The sequence below is a fragment of the Phyllosticta citriasiana genome (genome assembly GCF_038021145.1).
Source record: "Phyllosticta citriasiana strain CBS 120426 chromosome Unknown IWZ02scaffold_10, whole genome shotgun sequence".
NCBI lineage: Eukaryota > Fungi > Ascomycota > Dothideomycetes > Botryosphaeriales > Phyllostictaceae > Phyllosticta > Phyllosticta citriasiana.
In genome coordinates this window covers 382,594-395,825 of record NW_027117287.1, presented here as the reverse complement: position 1 = coordinate 395,825, position 13,232 = coordinate 382,594, and the positions used below count along the sequence as shown (strand labels likewise).

Below are 13,232 nucleotides of genomic sequence, written 5' to 3'. Positions count from 1 at the left end.
AAACCAACCAACCAACCAATCGTCCAAGTGTTGTTTATACAGCAGCCCTCTATGTACCAACTGACTGACTTGCTATGACAAGCTATATACAGTCCACCCACCCCCGACCAATATATACTCAGCTATATACGACGACCAATCAAGTCATGATCCATGATCCATGCACACATCTATACAAACGAGCGAAAGAACATGCAAAGAAACATGAGAAAAAAAAAAGAGTAAGAGAAAAGGGAGGAAACAAAACAATGATCCAACAAACGCCAAGACCCATGTCCGACGTGATTGTACAAGAGAAAAAGGGACACCCGACAGCATGCGTGCGCTACATATTCTACATGTACTCGTTTTGAAACAGGGAAGACGGGGAAAACAGGGTGGTAGACATGCTGAGTGCGTTGTGTGCTTTTTGTCCGAGCGTGGACTTGATGCCATGCATGCCACACAATGTGTGCGATGCGTGTGCTGTACAGACTCACCACCTCACACTCCGCGCCAGATGACGGCGTTGACGGTAAAGACGCCGAAGCTCTCACCTCAGCATGTACCCATAATCAGGCAAACCGCCCACAAAGCGGCGGACGACGGCATCGCCAAAATCGCCCTCCTCGCTCTCGCCCCGCCACTCGTCGCCGCCCCATCCAATGTCGAGGGCAGCCAGCGGCTCCATCGGCGGCGGCGGTATGGACGGCGCGTCGAACTCCTCGTACTCCTCGAGCGGCCGCGGCTGCGCGCCAAACGCCGACTTGCGAGCCCTCTGCCGCTCGGCCTCGTCGAGCTCGAGCGCCTCCGACGACGGCGCCAGGATCTGGTCAAAGGTCGTGGCGTGCGCGTCGGGCGACGTGCGCGTTTTGGAGGGCTGCAGGATGGCGTCGAAGGTGATGGGTTTGGGTGGCTGAGGGGTCGATGCTGTGCGCGCGTGTGCGGCGGCGCCCTTTGGTGAGGTGCTGACCGCGGACGGCTTGTCAAAGATGGAAAAGTCGGCGCTGGCCCAAGGGTCGTCGGTCGGCGCGGCCGTTGTCGCGGATTGAGGATAGATGCGGGGTTGGGTTGGAGAGGGCTTGGGGATGGATAGCTCTGCCGACTCCGTGGGCGTCGAAGATGATTTGAGTGGATTCAGCGGACTGAGAGGAAGAGCTGAAGGCGGTTGCGGGAGGGGGGAGGACGAAGAGCTTGTGGCGGTCTTGGAAAACCATGATGACCCTTTCGTACCCACCGGCGACGAGACAGTAGCAGTCCTGATAGATTCCGGGACCAGCGGACTGACAGGCTGAGAGCGGCGGGGCTGCGGCGTTGGGGCCATGCTGAGAGGGGGTATGTTGCGAGTGGGCTGCCATGGGTTGGAAGATGGCTCAGGAATCGCGAGAGACGGCGACATGACTGATGCCGATTCCATGTCGCCCCAGTCATCATCTTCATTGCCACCATTTCCTATCGCCGTGTCGATTCGTGGCAGCTCAGTATTCGGCTTGGGTGGAGCGGTGGTAGTCGGCTGGGAAATGGTCGAGTCCCGTGGTAGAATCGAGTCGGGCTCTTGCTTCTGTGTCGAATCTCTCCACGGATCTTCGTCAGGACCTTTCAAGCCTGGCGACGAGACGGGAGAGTTGACCCAGTCATCGTATTCCGGCTCCGCTGGTTCGTCAACATTGATGGAAAGATCTGGCTTCTGCATCGATGGCTTTTCATTCTGTTCCGTCTTGGAAAGATCTTCCAAAGAAGCCCAAGGCGTATGCTCAGTCCACGGATTGGTTGCCATGGTCTTCTCCACAGTAGGTGCTTGAGTCCATGGATTTTCAGCCTCAGGCTCGGGATCTGGTGCGGTTTCATCACGCCAGTCCTGAGACACTGTAGCGTCCCACGGATTATCCATAGCCGAGCCTGTTCGAGCCGGCTCGGTTTGGACGCGTGAAACTGTCGGAACTGCAGCGCTCGACACCGACCTTTTGTGCGCAGTCTCCCTTTTCGACTTGGGCAGGAAACCAAGCGATATCCTCCTAAAATGACCAGGCCGCTGGGGCTTGGGAGTTGCAGGCGGCTCGGACGGGCTTGGCGACAAAAGGATGGATGCGTTGCCCTGAGCCAACGAGCTGAGCCTTTTTCCCTTTTTCTTCATTTGAGTAAAATCAGGGACTGGCGCAGGTTCAGCAACAGGCTTTGCTTCAGGCCGAGGAGAGGGTGGTGAGGATGCCCAAGGGTTTTCAGGGGTCTCTTGTTGGGGTGTGGCGGCGGCTTTTGGAGGCGGAGCAGAAGAGGTACGCTGAGGAAGTTTCCAACCAAAGGGACTCTTGCGCTTTGCGGCCGGCTTACTTTCCTCTTTCTTCTCAATAGGGGCGGGCGGCAGAGTGGCAGATTTGGTTGGACCCCAGTTCATGGAGCTGCCCGCATCTGCTTCCGAAGCTGAAGCCTCATGCGAGTTCTTGCTTTCAAAGCTGGGCTTTGAGAATGAGGCTGGAGGCGACGAGCTGAGAGCGTTCCATCCAGATGTTGCAGAACCTCCAATCAAAGAAGAGTCGTCCTCCATTTCCTTTTCAAAGCTAGGCTTGTGAGGCGGAGCAGACAAAGCAGTATCGGCAGAAGCCCAATTGAGGACACCATTGAAGTCATCTTTCTGTTCCAGCGATTCCGGTTTCCCTTGTTGCTCAAAACTGGTCTTTGACGGTGGAGCAGACAGGCTTGTCTGTGATGAGTTCCAACCAAAGGCTGCACCAGACAAGGCGCTTGGGTTGAATGGCTGGCTCGTTGGAGGGACTTGGAAGGATTGTGGACGTTGTTTGACTTCAGCATCAAAGGAAGTCATCTTTGGAGTCGAAGCCGAAGCGTTCCTCTTGTGTGACAGGATGGTGGAAGCCGGCGAGACGGGATAGTCCCAGCCAAAGACAGCGCCCGGCTTTCCACCAAGCAATGTCCGTCCGTTGATGCGGTCCTCTGTGGTCCATCTCGCAACGATTTTGGTAACCTCAGATCTAGTGCCTGATTCTTGCCAACCAACGCGGACGTAGCTATTTCCATCGTTGCCGCTCTCGAATTTACGTAGCGTCTCTCTCCGAGTAACCCGGTACCAGGATTTACGCGCAGAAGTGGAAGAGATTGGGCCATAGGGAATTTCCTTTCCTTTATCGACCTTTACCTGAACGGGAAACAGTTTATCGATGACTGTCAAATCGGGATTGAGAGACAGTTTCTGGCCACGGTCCGATACGGATGAAGTCTTAGCTGCGGCAGGTGGTGGAGTCACCGTCTTCTCAGGCGAAGCATCAGCTTTCGAGCCCGCTTCGGGAGCTTGTTCGAATTCTTCCTCGAAATCACCAAAGTCTCCAAAATCATCTTCCTCTAAGTTGTCCTCGACGACCTCTTGATTCGACGCGCTCAAAACTGAAGATTTCTGGTCTTTTGGATCTTCTACGTCCTCTCGAGGATGACCACTCTTGGGTGCCTCAGGCTCAGACGCACCCTTGACTCTATTGTCGTCCTCGAATGATGTTCTCGATTCGGAAGACTCTTCGTCATGGCTATCGTCCGAAGGCGAAGCGGAGCGGCGAGTCGATGCTCTACTCTCCAAGTCTTGAGACTGCCTCGGCTGAGCGTCGTCGCCGGGAACAGCCTCACTAGCGGCAGTGCCCGCAGAACCCGGCCTCACAGTTGACTCGGAATCTGAGGGGTCAACACCATGCAGGCTGGGTTTGGCGGGAGATGGGGTGGCGGTGCCGGACTCTCCCTCGGCCTCGCGTGGCGGTGTGAAGTCGGTCGACAGCGTTTCCGCAGGCGTGTCGGTAATTTCTTCAGGTGCATTCTTGGGCTTGTCCCAGATGGACGGTTGCAAGGTCCCCGATTCTTCAACCTCAGCGCTGGCGGACGGCTTTTCTGGCTCCTCTGTCTTGTCATTTTCACTTGCAACCTTCCCGACGGCTACCAGGTGGGCGGCGTGGGGCTCATCTCTCGTTGCATTTGCCCAGGCATCAGCCTCCTTTGCGGTATCCCAGACCGACTCGTTCTCAAAGAACCCGCCGAGCACAGGTGTGGAAGTGGAGGTCGAGTTCCGGGTTGTCGTAGCTACACTTTCGAGCGGCTCAATGTGTTTCGGATTGTTGACGGCGTCGGCCCATGGATCTCCCCAGTCGTCCATGATGGATGTGTCGCGGGCCTAGTGCTCCTCTGGCAAGGCGTATTCATGTCAATTGGGCGGCAGACAGCATGGTGTTTGCAGGTTCGGCGCGGACGCTGAGCGAGAAAAGAGAGACGGACGGACGATTCAACATGGCGGTGAGCTCAGGGTCGATGGGTCCCAGTGGAGTTCCAGCCAGCAACTCAGCGCCGTGGCCGGGGAAGTGGTTGCACGCGGGCCCGTGCGCTTAACGCGCTTGACCGGGCTCGGGCGTTGGGCCTGAGGCAAACAGGACGTCACTCGTCCTCTCCATCAACCCTCAATTGCAACCATGGATATCCATGACCCGGCTCTCAGCTTTGCTCAACTGTGCAGCACCTGACTGTGGTAGAAAATCCCTCGTGTCGACAGTCGTCGCGTGGCAGACACGGAATTTCAACAGCCTCATCTCAGCTGGCCCCTGCTGAGCGCTTCCCCGCATGCCTTACCCCAGCTGCGAGCAATGGACCATCATGCTAGATTTCTTTACTGCAAACTCGACACATGCCGGTGGCCTTCATCTGTTTCGGTATCTCTTTTCTATGACCGTCGATTGCCTCCTAGAGACCCTCGCCAATCAAGACGGGCATATGACGATCTTCAACATGGTTCATGGCTTAAAGAAGCTTGATATAACCAACGCCCAACAAGCCCAGAGACCGACCCAAGCCAATTGTTTGGCTCCCTATTTCGTATGCCTTCAGGGATCCCTACACTTGATAACGCCCTTAAATCTTCTTTTGGGTGAATATTATTAAGCCACCTCGTCACCAATTGACTGTCGAAGCCAGCCTGGGAATTAATGTCCCGTCCTGCGACTCCAAACCTCCGGGAATGAATAACATCGGCCGTGATACCACCATTGAAGGCAGCTGCCGCCCGCGCCGCCAGCGCGCCGCCCGGATCAGTCCTTGATAGCTGCCGCTAGGATGCAGCCGCTTTTGGGAAACAGAAAGCGTGTACCCTCCCTTTTCGGAAAGACGACCGACTTTGCGAAACCGATATAGACGAACCTGCTCATAGGACCACGGTATTCTGGTCGAGCCCAAAATTCAAGATCGAAACTCCTTCGTGCAATCTTTTTTCGTACCTCTTTCCACCTGATGAAAAGCCGTCCGACCAGCCGATATGGATTGATGCCGACAACACCACCAAGTCGCTTCCGCCAGCACAGTTGCTGAAATGGGTCAGGAGAATTGGCCTTGGCCTAGAACGGTTAGGAGTGGAAAAGGGCGATGTGATCTTAATATATTCGCCCAATCACTTGCATATTGTGAGTGCTTGGTGTGCCTGGAATAGTCGGCGCAGGTCGAGTGTGCAGCGGTTGCAGTGCGGCATTTGGAGTGGCCGGTAAATGTGTGTATTGTTTGATTTTTCTACCACTTGAAACATGATGAGACGATTTCCACAACAATTTGGCTTATGGTGCAAGAGGCACTTGTTGCCGACTTTTTGAGCAGACTCTGAAGATGGTCTTTCGGTTCAAATCCACTGCAATCATATCTAATCAACCGCTAACAAGACGTTTTGGCAGAGCTCACATACCAACCGAATGTTCCTCCTCTCCGACGTCTTTTGTCCAGGAAAGGCGGATTCCCGATTGGAAGACGATCCTCCCTTCTGAACAGGAAGCCGGCTCCTGGCAATGGCGGAATCTCGATGGAGATGCGGCTCGTACCACCTTGGCAGCGCTCAACTACTCCTCTGGGACCACGGGTCTCATGTAGGGCGTCATGACAAGCCATCACAATTACGTGGCAAAGATTGCGCAGACCATTTTCATGCGCGACCGTTCGAGAATGGGCCGTTAAGGATGCGAAAGATTTGCAAAAAGTGCAGTCTAAGCTCTGAACGACTTATTTGCGGGCTGTTCCACGCAGAGCGTAGAGATTTGATATATGGTCCGTGGTTTGGATGTTTGCGCCACTCTTAGGCCAGTATTTTGAGTGCTTCAACAGCCGGATATGGATTTGCGAAGACGGTCGGAAAGATCTAGTCCAATCGTAGATTTTGAAAAATCTCATTGGTCAACATCTTGAATCAATCCTCTTTCACGTATCCCATGCCTTTTTTCCACCACAACAGCACGCCGCGCTGGTCCATGACGTCGCTGAATTCTTTGACGGTGGCCACTTCGAAGAGGCCTATTGGCACATTTCGAGGAGCGGGTTTCGATTTGTCTTCTTTTTCTGGCTGAATTGGTCCTGGGCGGGTTACCAGATGGAAGTCCTTGTAGCGAAGCCTCTGTACCAACATCAGCCAAAATTGAAAGGCACTGATAGGTCTGAATGGAAGTACCTGTACAGCAGAAACCCAGTTGCTCACGCCGTCTTCCAGCCCTTCGCAATACATGATGCCTGGGCAGCCGCCGCTTCGCAGCAACGCATAGACGTCATGCTTGCCGGCAGCCTTTTTCAAGTTGGCCACCTTTTTGCGGGACGTGATGTGGTGTGTGCGAATCAATGCATTGAACAATGGAGCGGCGGAGCGTGACATTCAGGGATTTGAAAGGGTTGTTTGCTTGAAGGATGTGCTACAGAACTTCCCCGGATTTTGGCGCAAGAAATGACGAAAGCACTGGACTGCACTGACTCGCGCATGGCGCACAGACCACAAAGTCTTAATCATGAGCTTCCTTCTGTGAGCTTCTTCCGCCTGCTTAAGCCAACCAACACCACCAGTATACAACTTTGCACTATTAAAGCGCCCGCAGCGTGACTCACAGCTCCTCCTCCAGGCTTGATCCCTTGCTGATATTTCCTCCGGTTTGACGTTGTTTCAAGGCCTCTGCAACCATGGCGCATCTCGCAGCCGCCGCGGCCCAGGCTTTGGAGAGCAAACAGTACGATCTGGCCATCGAAAATTACACCCAGGCCCTCACTCAGCTCCCTGAAGCTGTCCCATACTATATCGGTCGCTGCACAGCCTACCAGCGCAAGTCTCCTCCCGAGCTCGAAGCCGCCCTCAAAGATGCCGAAATCGCCGTCAAGCTTGCCCACAAGCGCGCCAAACGCGAGCTCATTGCCGAAGCACAACTCCGCCGCGCCATCACTCTCTTTTCTCTTGGAAGATACAAGGATGCAGAGAAGGTGCTTGAGTTTTCGAAGAAGTACAAGGCAGACGACAAGACTGCGGGGCTCTGGTCGACCAAGGTTGCCAACAAGCTGAAAGAGTTGCCTGACGCGACAGCCGAATCCGATGCGCAAGAGATCCCGAAAGTGGAGGTCGACACTGGCGCAACTACTGTACCCAAGGGAGCCGAAAAGAGTGCTGAGTCTGCGGCGACCACGACAACATTGGCGGAGCATCAAAAGCCGAAGCCGGAGCAAATCAGACACGACTGGTACGAGGACTCGGAATACGTTTACGTGACGCTGCTGGCCAAGGGAATTCCAAAGGATGAGGCTGTCGTTGAGATTGAGGAACGCTCGGTAAGGCTCACTTTGGACGTGGCAACTGAATGGATGCTGACCTGCAGTAGCTCTCCATCTCCATCCCAACGCAAAACCACTCCACATACCAGCAAACCTTTGACCCATTGCGCGGCTCCGTGGACCCTCAAAAGTCTTCGTACAACATCACTGCCTACAAGATGGAAATCAAACTCAAAAAGGCAAACCCATTCAAGTGGTCAAAGTTGGAAGCTCCCGAGGGTGAGGCCCATCCAGCAACTACTTCCGCTACCGAGCCCGAACCCCACTCTTCTGCCAAACAGGCGACTACAGCAGCTCCGTCATACCCCTCGTCTTCGCGTAGTGGACCTAAGAACTGGGACAAGCTAGCCAACGACCTCGCCGCCAAGGGCGATGATGGAGACGAATTGGACAACGATGGAGGCGACCCGGCAGCTGCTTTCTTCAAGAAGTTGTACAAGGACGCCGATCCCGATACGCGCAGGGCCATGATGAAGAGCTACCAGGAGAGCAACGGCACTGCGTTGAGCACCAACTGGAAGGAGGTCAGCAAGGCCCCGGTCGAGACGAGCCCCCCTGATGGCATGGTTGCCAAGAAGTGGGAGTAGTGGCTGCCTTTTGCTGCTCTATCAGCGGGGGCCCAAAGTCTTGCGCTGGGCCTAATTGGATCGCGATCGCCACGCAGCTTCACTCTCTTTGCTTTTCGTCGTTTGTACTGCGTTTTTACATGAATGATTTTCTGCATCGCACTGGCGTTTGCCTCTGGCGGAAAATGACAATTGAGAAGGGCGATTGAAATTTTCAGAGCAGGGCGCTACGGACAAGTCATCCACATTGCTTCGTTGGTGACACAAAGGGAGTAGTCTCCTTGGATGACGAAGCAAAAATGCAACCTTTCTTTCAATTTTATCGATTGCTCGAGTCTGTTTGATTTCATTTTCCCGTCTGCTTGTCAATGTGTGGCAGTCGACCACGGCCTATGCAGACGGCTTGAACGACCAGGCTAAAGAATCTCTTGCAACGTTGCTTATGCGGCATCGTGAGCATCATGACCACAAGCCTGGCATCTAGAAGGGCTACTCGGCTCGGGGACGGGCATTTTGCTGACCAAACTCCGGTGGAGCACAACAAAGCAGACTAGCCAATCAGCGACGCGGCAGTCGCTGTGACATCAGCTCTCGCCGCGTCCGCTACTCCACCTGGCACATCCCTCTCGCCCTCGGTCTCGCACTTGCGTTCGGCCAACCGATGCTAGCCTCAGCCATGACGCTAGAACGCCAGGGCCAAGACGCGGGGAAAGGTCGACGCTGGGGCTACGCACAAGGCAGAGAAACATGGTCGTTAACGTTTACTCTGAATAGGCAAGATTGCAATTGGTCCGGGACTATCAGATGCGCCCATGCCAGCATTGGCTACTCCAGAATGCCGTGGCTGATCGACACGTTTGCTGTTTCTGCGAGCTGGAGCTTGAATGCCCACTGCTGTCATTCCATGTGGGTGCTGGCCCGAGGAGGCTTGGATGCATAATAGCTTCACGTATGCTATCCTTCCTACTTTTGCTGTGAGCACCACAGCTTTTGGCCTAAGCTCCAGCACGAGAAAACATGCGTTTCAAAACAAAAGGTCCCGAAGAGGCAGATGTGAGCCTCACAACGACGTCATCTCAGTCCACTTCAATTAGTTGACGCTCCACCCCTGCACATATTCAAGCTCATTACGAGAGAAAAAAAAAAAAAAAAAAGGGTGCACCACCAACGAGCAACAGATTTCTCAGCACAAACAGAAATAGCACAGACCTCGCCCTTGGCAGCGCTCCTCCCAGGCTGCTCCACCGGCGATCACCACCACCATGCGGCCACTCGACCGTCCCTGCATTGCTTACTCTCCATACCGTAATGCGTCGTAGCGCATGGAATAGCGTCCAGCCTACCACGGTCCCGTCTGCCCGTGCCCCCGCGGCCATCGCACTCGCTCTCTCGGGCTTTTCTGACCTCCGTCTCCTATGTCCATCGCCGCCCCTCCCTGACGCGATGTGGTAAGGTTGGAAGGGCCGGACCGCTCTCACCGACCGGGACGGTGGATCTTGGATCGTTTGGACCGGGGACCAGGTGATGTGCGCGCGTGCAGACGGCATGATGCCAGTTGCCGGCGCTAGTGGGGCTTAATTCCGTCACTCATTGATAAATAAGCCTCCAACGTCTGCGGTTGATGCTGTTGTTGATCACATCAAGCCAACGTCTTTGAACAGGTTCATGAGACGCCTTCTTCCTCTGACACGGATACCCAAATCGACTGGACAAATAACAGGCCAATATTTCCCGAACACGTCAATTGAATCAGGAGCTTGGGGAAACATGACAGACTCGGCCAAGATTCTGCTCACGGGCGAGGAGAAGCCCGTCTACCAATTGGGTCCGTTGAAGAAGGAGCTTGCCGAGTTGACGACGCAGCTGCTGCGCGACAACCACCGGGAATGGCACGTCTACTTCAACGACAAGGGATTCCATGTACGTCCTGGCCAACAGTTTCCCCTGAACACCGTTGGACTTTTCAACTGCTTCCTTCATGTTCACCAGAAAACAAAGCTCAGCCAGGAGCTGACATGTTGAACGTAGAATCATATCCCCCACCAACTCCTCACGCTCTACGCCCTCAGCGCTCCCCCCTCCGCCCTCACCGCCGCCTACAAAGACAACAGCACGTACCAGCGTCCCCTTCAGCCCGCCCACGCCAACACCTTCTCCGCACTCTCCCCCTCCTCACCGTCATCCTCCTTCCCCTACGCTCAGCACCTCGGCGACGGCGACTACTACCAAGACTACGTCGTCTACTTCGCATCACAAGTCGCCGCCAAAGGCTGGCCCGCTGTCGTCCGCGAGTCCCTCTTCGCCGCGACCCCCGCGGCAGAAGACCTGCTGGCGCGGCTCTACGCCGGCATCGTGCATCCGCTGCTCCACCTGGGTTTCGGCGTCGAATTCGCGCTCGAAGGCATCGTCGTTGAGGGGCTGGCGCAGACCGCCGTTCACGAAAACTGGACCGCGCGCATCTTCCGCGACTGCGACGAGGCGAGTGCGAAGAAGGGTTTCAGGCAGGGTGGAGGGAAGAGGAAGTCGTTTTTGCAGCTTGTCAGGGAGGTGAGTGCGGATGAGACGGTGAGGGAGGCGGCGAGGGGTGTGGGGCAGTACAGTGATGGGCGCGAGATGTGGGACACGGTGGGCGAGCGACTGGCTGATGTGGCGGGTGAGTTTGTCGTTTGGCCGACGGAGGAGGATGTGGAGAGGCGCGTGGCCGAGGTTTTCAACGGCGCTGGTATGTTTCCTTTCCCATTCCATCCCATCATCCCCTTTTCTCTCACAAACAGACCAACCACTCACTAACACCGCTTTCTCCCCCGCAGTCCTCCTCGCCACAACAGCCCTCCAACCTCACCACATCCCCAAACTCGACTTCTTCCACACGCACCTCATCACATCCAGCATATCCCTCCTCTCGTTGCTGCACTCGTCCCCGCTCTCCCTGCCCCCCTCCACCAAATCCCGCCTCCTCACCCTCTTCGCGCGCATCGCCCTCTTCGTCTACGCCACCCGCGGCGCCCAGCCCCTCTCCCCGTCTCGCCTGTACAGCTATGTCCCGAAGCAGCCGGATGATGGGGAGACGGAGTTGGTGAAGCGCGCGGTTGCGGTGCCGAGGGATGATGGTCACGTTGTTAAGGCTGTTAGGAGCGTTTTGGCGGCGAGGCAGTTGTGCGGAGCGTCCCCGTTCCGCCCACAGCAGCAGCAGCAGCAGCAGAAGGGTCAGCATGGGGAGGGTGAGGAGGAGGAGGAGGAGTCCTTCGAGTGGGGCATCACAGACGACGCGACGTGGCTTAAAGCCGCGCATCTGGTCGTTGATGCGGTTGAGGCTCCCGGACCGAAGTGGATCAGGGCGGCGGGGTGGGTGGAGTTGTGGAAGGAGGTGCCGCTTGTTGAGGATGAGGGGAAGAGTGTCGGGGATGTATGAGAGGGGGAGGGGGAGGGGGGAGGGGGATGATGAGAAGGGGGAAGGGGGTTAAACGAGGAGGGAGCAAAACTCATGAGAACAACGCCACGCCACTCAATTTGTCAATGCTTTTCTTGTATTTCCCCTTCTCCCTTTGCCGCTTCAAGTCGCATAATCATAGCATCATGTATATATATATCATCACAATGTAACAATCTATCTCAACCCCACATGAAGCATCCAAGTACCTCAAGATATGTACACACTTAATCCACACACGCAAAACAGCAACACCAACAAATCCAACAACCAAACAACACACTCACTCAGACGAGAAAAAAAAAAAAAAAAAAAAAAAACCCCTTCCCATTGCGGCATCCCTCAAACCAGACTATGCAACTAAACCCAGACCACCCACCCTATCCCACCTCATCCCACTTCATCCTAATCTAATCTCATCTATACCCTACGTAATCCATTCATCTATACATACCTTCGCAGCCAGCCAGCCAGCCCCAACCAACCAACCCTCTGAAGACGCACATAATCACCAACTGTGGTGACAAGAAAAAAGACCTTTTTTTCTCAGAGCGGTCCGGTGAGCTGAAAGAGCGAGCACTACTGATTAACGTCATCCTGATACTGATTTGTAAATTTTTTTTTTTTTTTTTTAACCGTTTGTAAGTCCAGCTATTATCCTTCTTACTCGGCGATGCGATGTGCTGCGCTGCTGTATGTAGTCCACTGAGCTAAGATCGCAGATAAAATACAGGCAGAGCCGATGACGACTCAGAGAGAAAGGAGACTCAGGTTTGGTATGGGTGGTATGGCGCGGCATGATATGGCGTCGTATTAAACACGCTGCTTCACTCGCTCGCTCGCTAGCTAACTTGCTTCACTTTCTCTTTTTCTGTATCTTCCTCTTCTTAAAAAACCCAAACCTCCAAAACAGGGAAATAAATAAAAAGAGAGTCCTGCTATGGGACGAGACGCTACAACTCCTTCCTTCCTTTCGTTCGCTAGTTCGACAGCGGCAAAGAAGACCAGCCAGCGAGCCACGGCGACATAAGCACAACAGCCATTCACCAACACGTCGTAATGCAGCAACGACAGACGCATGCACGCCGCAAGCCAACCAACCGGCCGGCCGGCCGATGAAACGAACGAACGACAATAGCCAACAGCCGACAACGAGAAAGGCGACGGCAGGAAGAAGCAAGCCGCCACAAGGCCCCAAATGGCCCAATGGCCCGCTGACCTGCCTGGCTAGGCTGGGGCTGGGCTTCTCGCCGATATCGGGGTGAACGACCATAAGTGATACACATCTCCACCGGCCGGGGGGGCCAATGAAGGGCGGCGCGGCGGCACCGTCCAGCCCAAGGCACGTCACGCACGCCCTCTCGATCAATGTCTGCGCGCCGCTCGTTGCCCTCGGCGGCGCAGGGCAGGGCAGTGTCAGGCCCGCGAGCGGCCTTTGGTGGTGTTGAGATGGGGACGGTTGTGGGTAGAAAGACGGATGAAGGCATGGCGACGACGACAGATCCTGCGATCTGGTGGTGGTCGCTCCTCTGCTTGCCCTTTTGGTCTCGTATCTTCTGGTACTGCTGCTCTCTCTTTCTCTCGGCTCTCTTTTTCCCCTCTCCTCCTTTTCCCGACGCTTCGGATGGACCCGGCGCCGGACCCGAACCTCCGACTCGGCG

At 55.1% G+C, this 13,232-nt stretch overlaps 5 protein-coding genes across 5 annotated transcripts; 3 read left to right on the top strand and 2 right to left on the bottom strand.

Moving 5' to 3' along the window:
* Positions 1-193: 193 nt before the first annotated feature.
* Positions 194-4,312, bottom strand: IWZ02DRAFT_35561 (uncharacterized protein). The gene has a single exon (XM_066764292.1). The coding sequence runs from the start codon at positions 4,121-4,123 to the stop codon at positions 533-535; it is 3,591 nt and encodes a 1,196-aa protein (XP_066620700.1). The 5' UTR covers positions 4,124-4,312; the 3' UTR covers positions 194-532.
* Positions 4,313-6,033: 1,721 nt separating this feature from the next.
* On the bottom strand, positions 6,034-6,664 carry IWZ02DRAFT_35597 (uncharacterized protein). The gene is made up of 2 exons (XM_066764299.1): positions 6,440-6,664; positions 6,034-6,385 (listed from the first exon to the last, which is right to left on the bottom strand). The coding sequence occupies exons 1-2, from the start codon at positions 6,635-6,637 to the stop codon at positions 6,182-6,184; spliced, it is 402 nt and encodes a 133-aa protein (XP_066620699.1). The 5' UTR covers positions 6,638-6,664; the 3' UTR covers positions 6,034-6,181.
* Positions 6,665-6,722: 58 nt separating this feature from the next.
* Positions 6,723-8,482, top strand: IWZ02DRAFT_35575 (SGS domain-containing protein). The gene is made up of 2 exons (XM_066764295.1): positions 6,723-7,572; positions 7,623-8,482. The coding sequence occupies exons 1-2, from the start codon at positions 6,937-6,939 to the stop codon at positions 8,160-8,162; spliced, it is 1,176 nt and encodes a 391-aa protein (XP_066620698.1). The 5' UTR covers positions 6,723-6,936; the 3' UTR covers positions 8,163-8,482.
* A 1,426-nt stretch (positions 8,483-9,908) lies between these two features.
* IWZ02DRAFT_492320 (uncharacterized protein) lies at positions 9,909-11,553 on the top strand (the record flags this gene model as incomplete). The annotated part of the gene is made up of 3 exons (XM_066769841.1): positions 9,909-10,061; positions 10,170-10,863; positions 10,952-11,553. 3 exons carry the CDS (start codon positions 9,909-9,911, stop codon positions 11,551-11,553), a joined length of 1,449 nt encoding a protein of 482 aa, XP_066620697.1.
* A 714-nt stretch (positions 11,554-12,267) lies between these two features.
* On the top strand, positions 12,268-12,942 carry IWZ02DRAFT_35551 (uncharacterized protein). Its single transcript, XM_066764289.1, has one exon. The coding sequence runs from the start codon at positions 12,369-12,371 to the stop codon at positions 12,834-12,836; it is 468 nt and encodes a 155-aa protein (XP_066620696.1). The 5' UTR covers positions 12,268-12,368; the 3' UTR covers positions 12,837-12,942.
* Positions 12,943-13,232: the final 290 nt, after the last annotated feature.

Coding starts and splice junctions, on each gene's coding strand:
- IWZ02DRAFT_35575 (XM_066764295.1), top strand. CDS start 6,937: ATGGCGCATCTCGCAGCCGCCGCGGCCCAGGCTTTGGAGAGCAAACAG. Junction 7,573..7,622: donor TTGAGATTGAGGAACGCTCG/GTAAGGCTCACT, acceptor GACCTGCAGTAG/CTCTCCATCTCCATCCCAAC.
- IWZ02DRAFT_35561 (XM_066764292.1), bottom strand. CDS start 4,123: ATGGACGACTGGGGAGATCCATGGGCCGACGCCGTCAACAATCCGAAA.
- IWZ02DRAFT_35551 (XM_066764289.1), top strand. CDS start 12,369: ATGATATGGCGTCGTATTAAACACGCTGCTTCACTCGCTCGCTCGCTA.
- IWZ02DRAFT_35597 (XM_066764299.1), bottom strand. CDS start 6,637: ATGTCACGCTCCGCCGCTCCATTGTTCAATGCATTGATTCGCACACAC. Junction 6,386..6,439: donor ACTGGGTTTCTGCTGTACAG/GTACTTCCATTC, acceptor ATGTTGGTACAG/AGGCTTCGCTACAAGGACTT.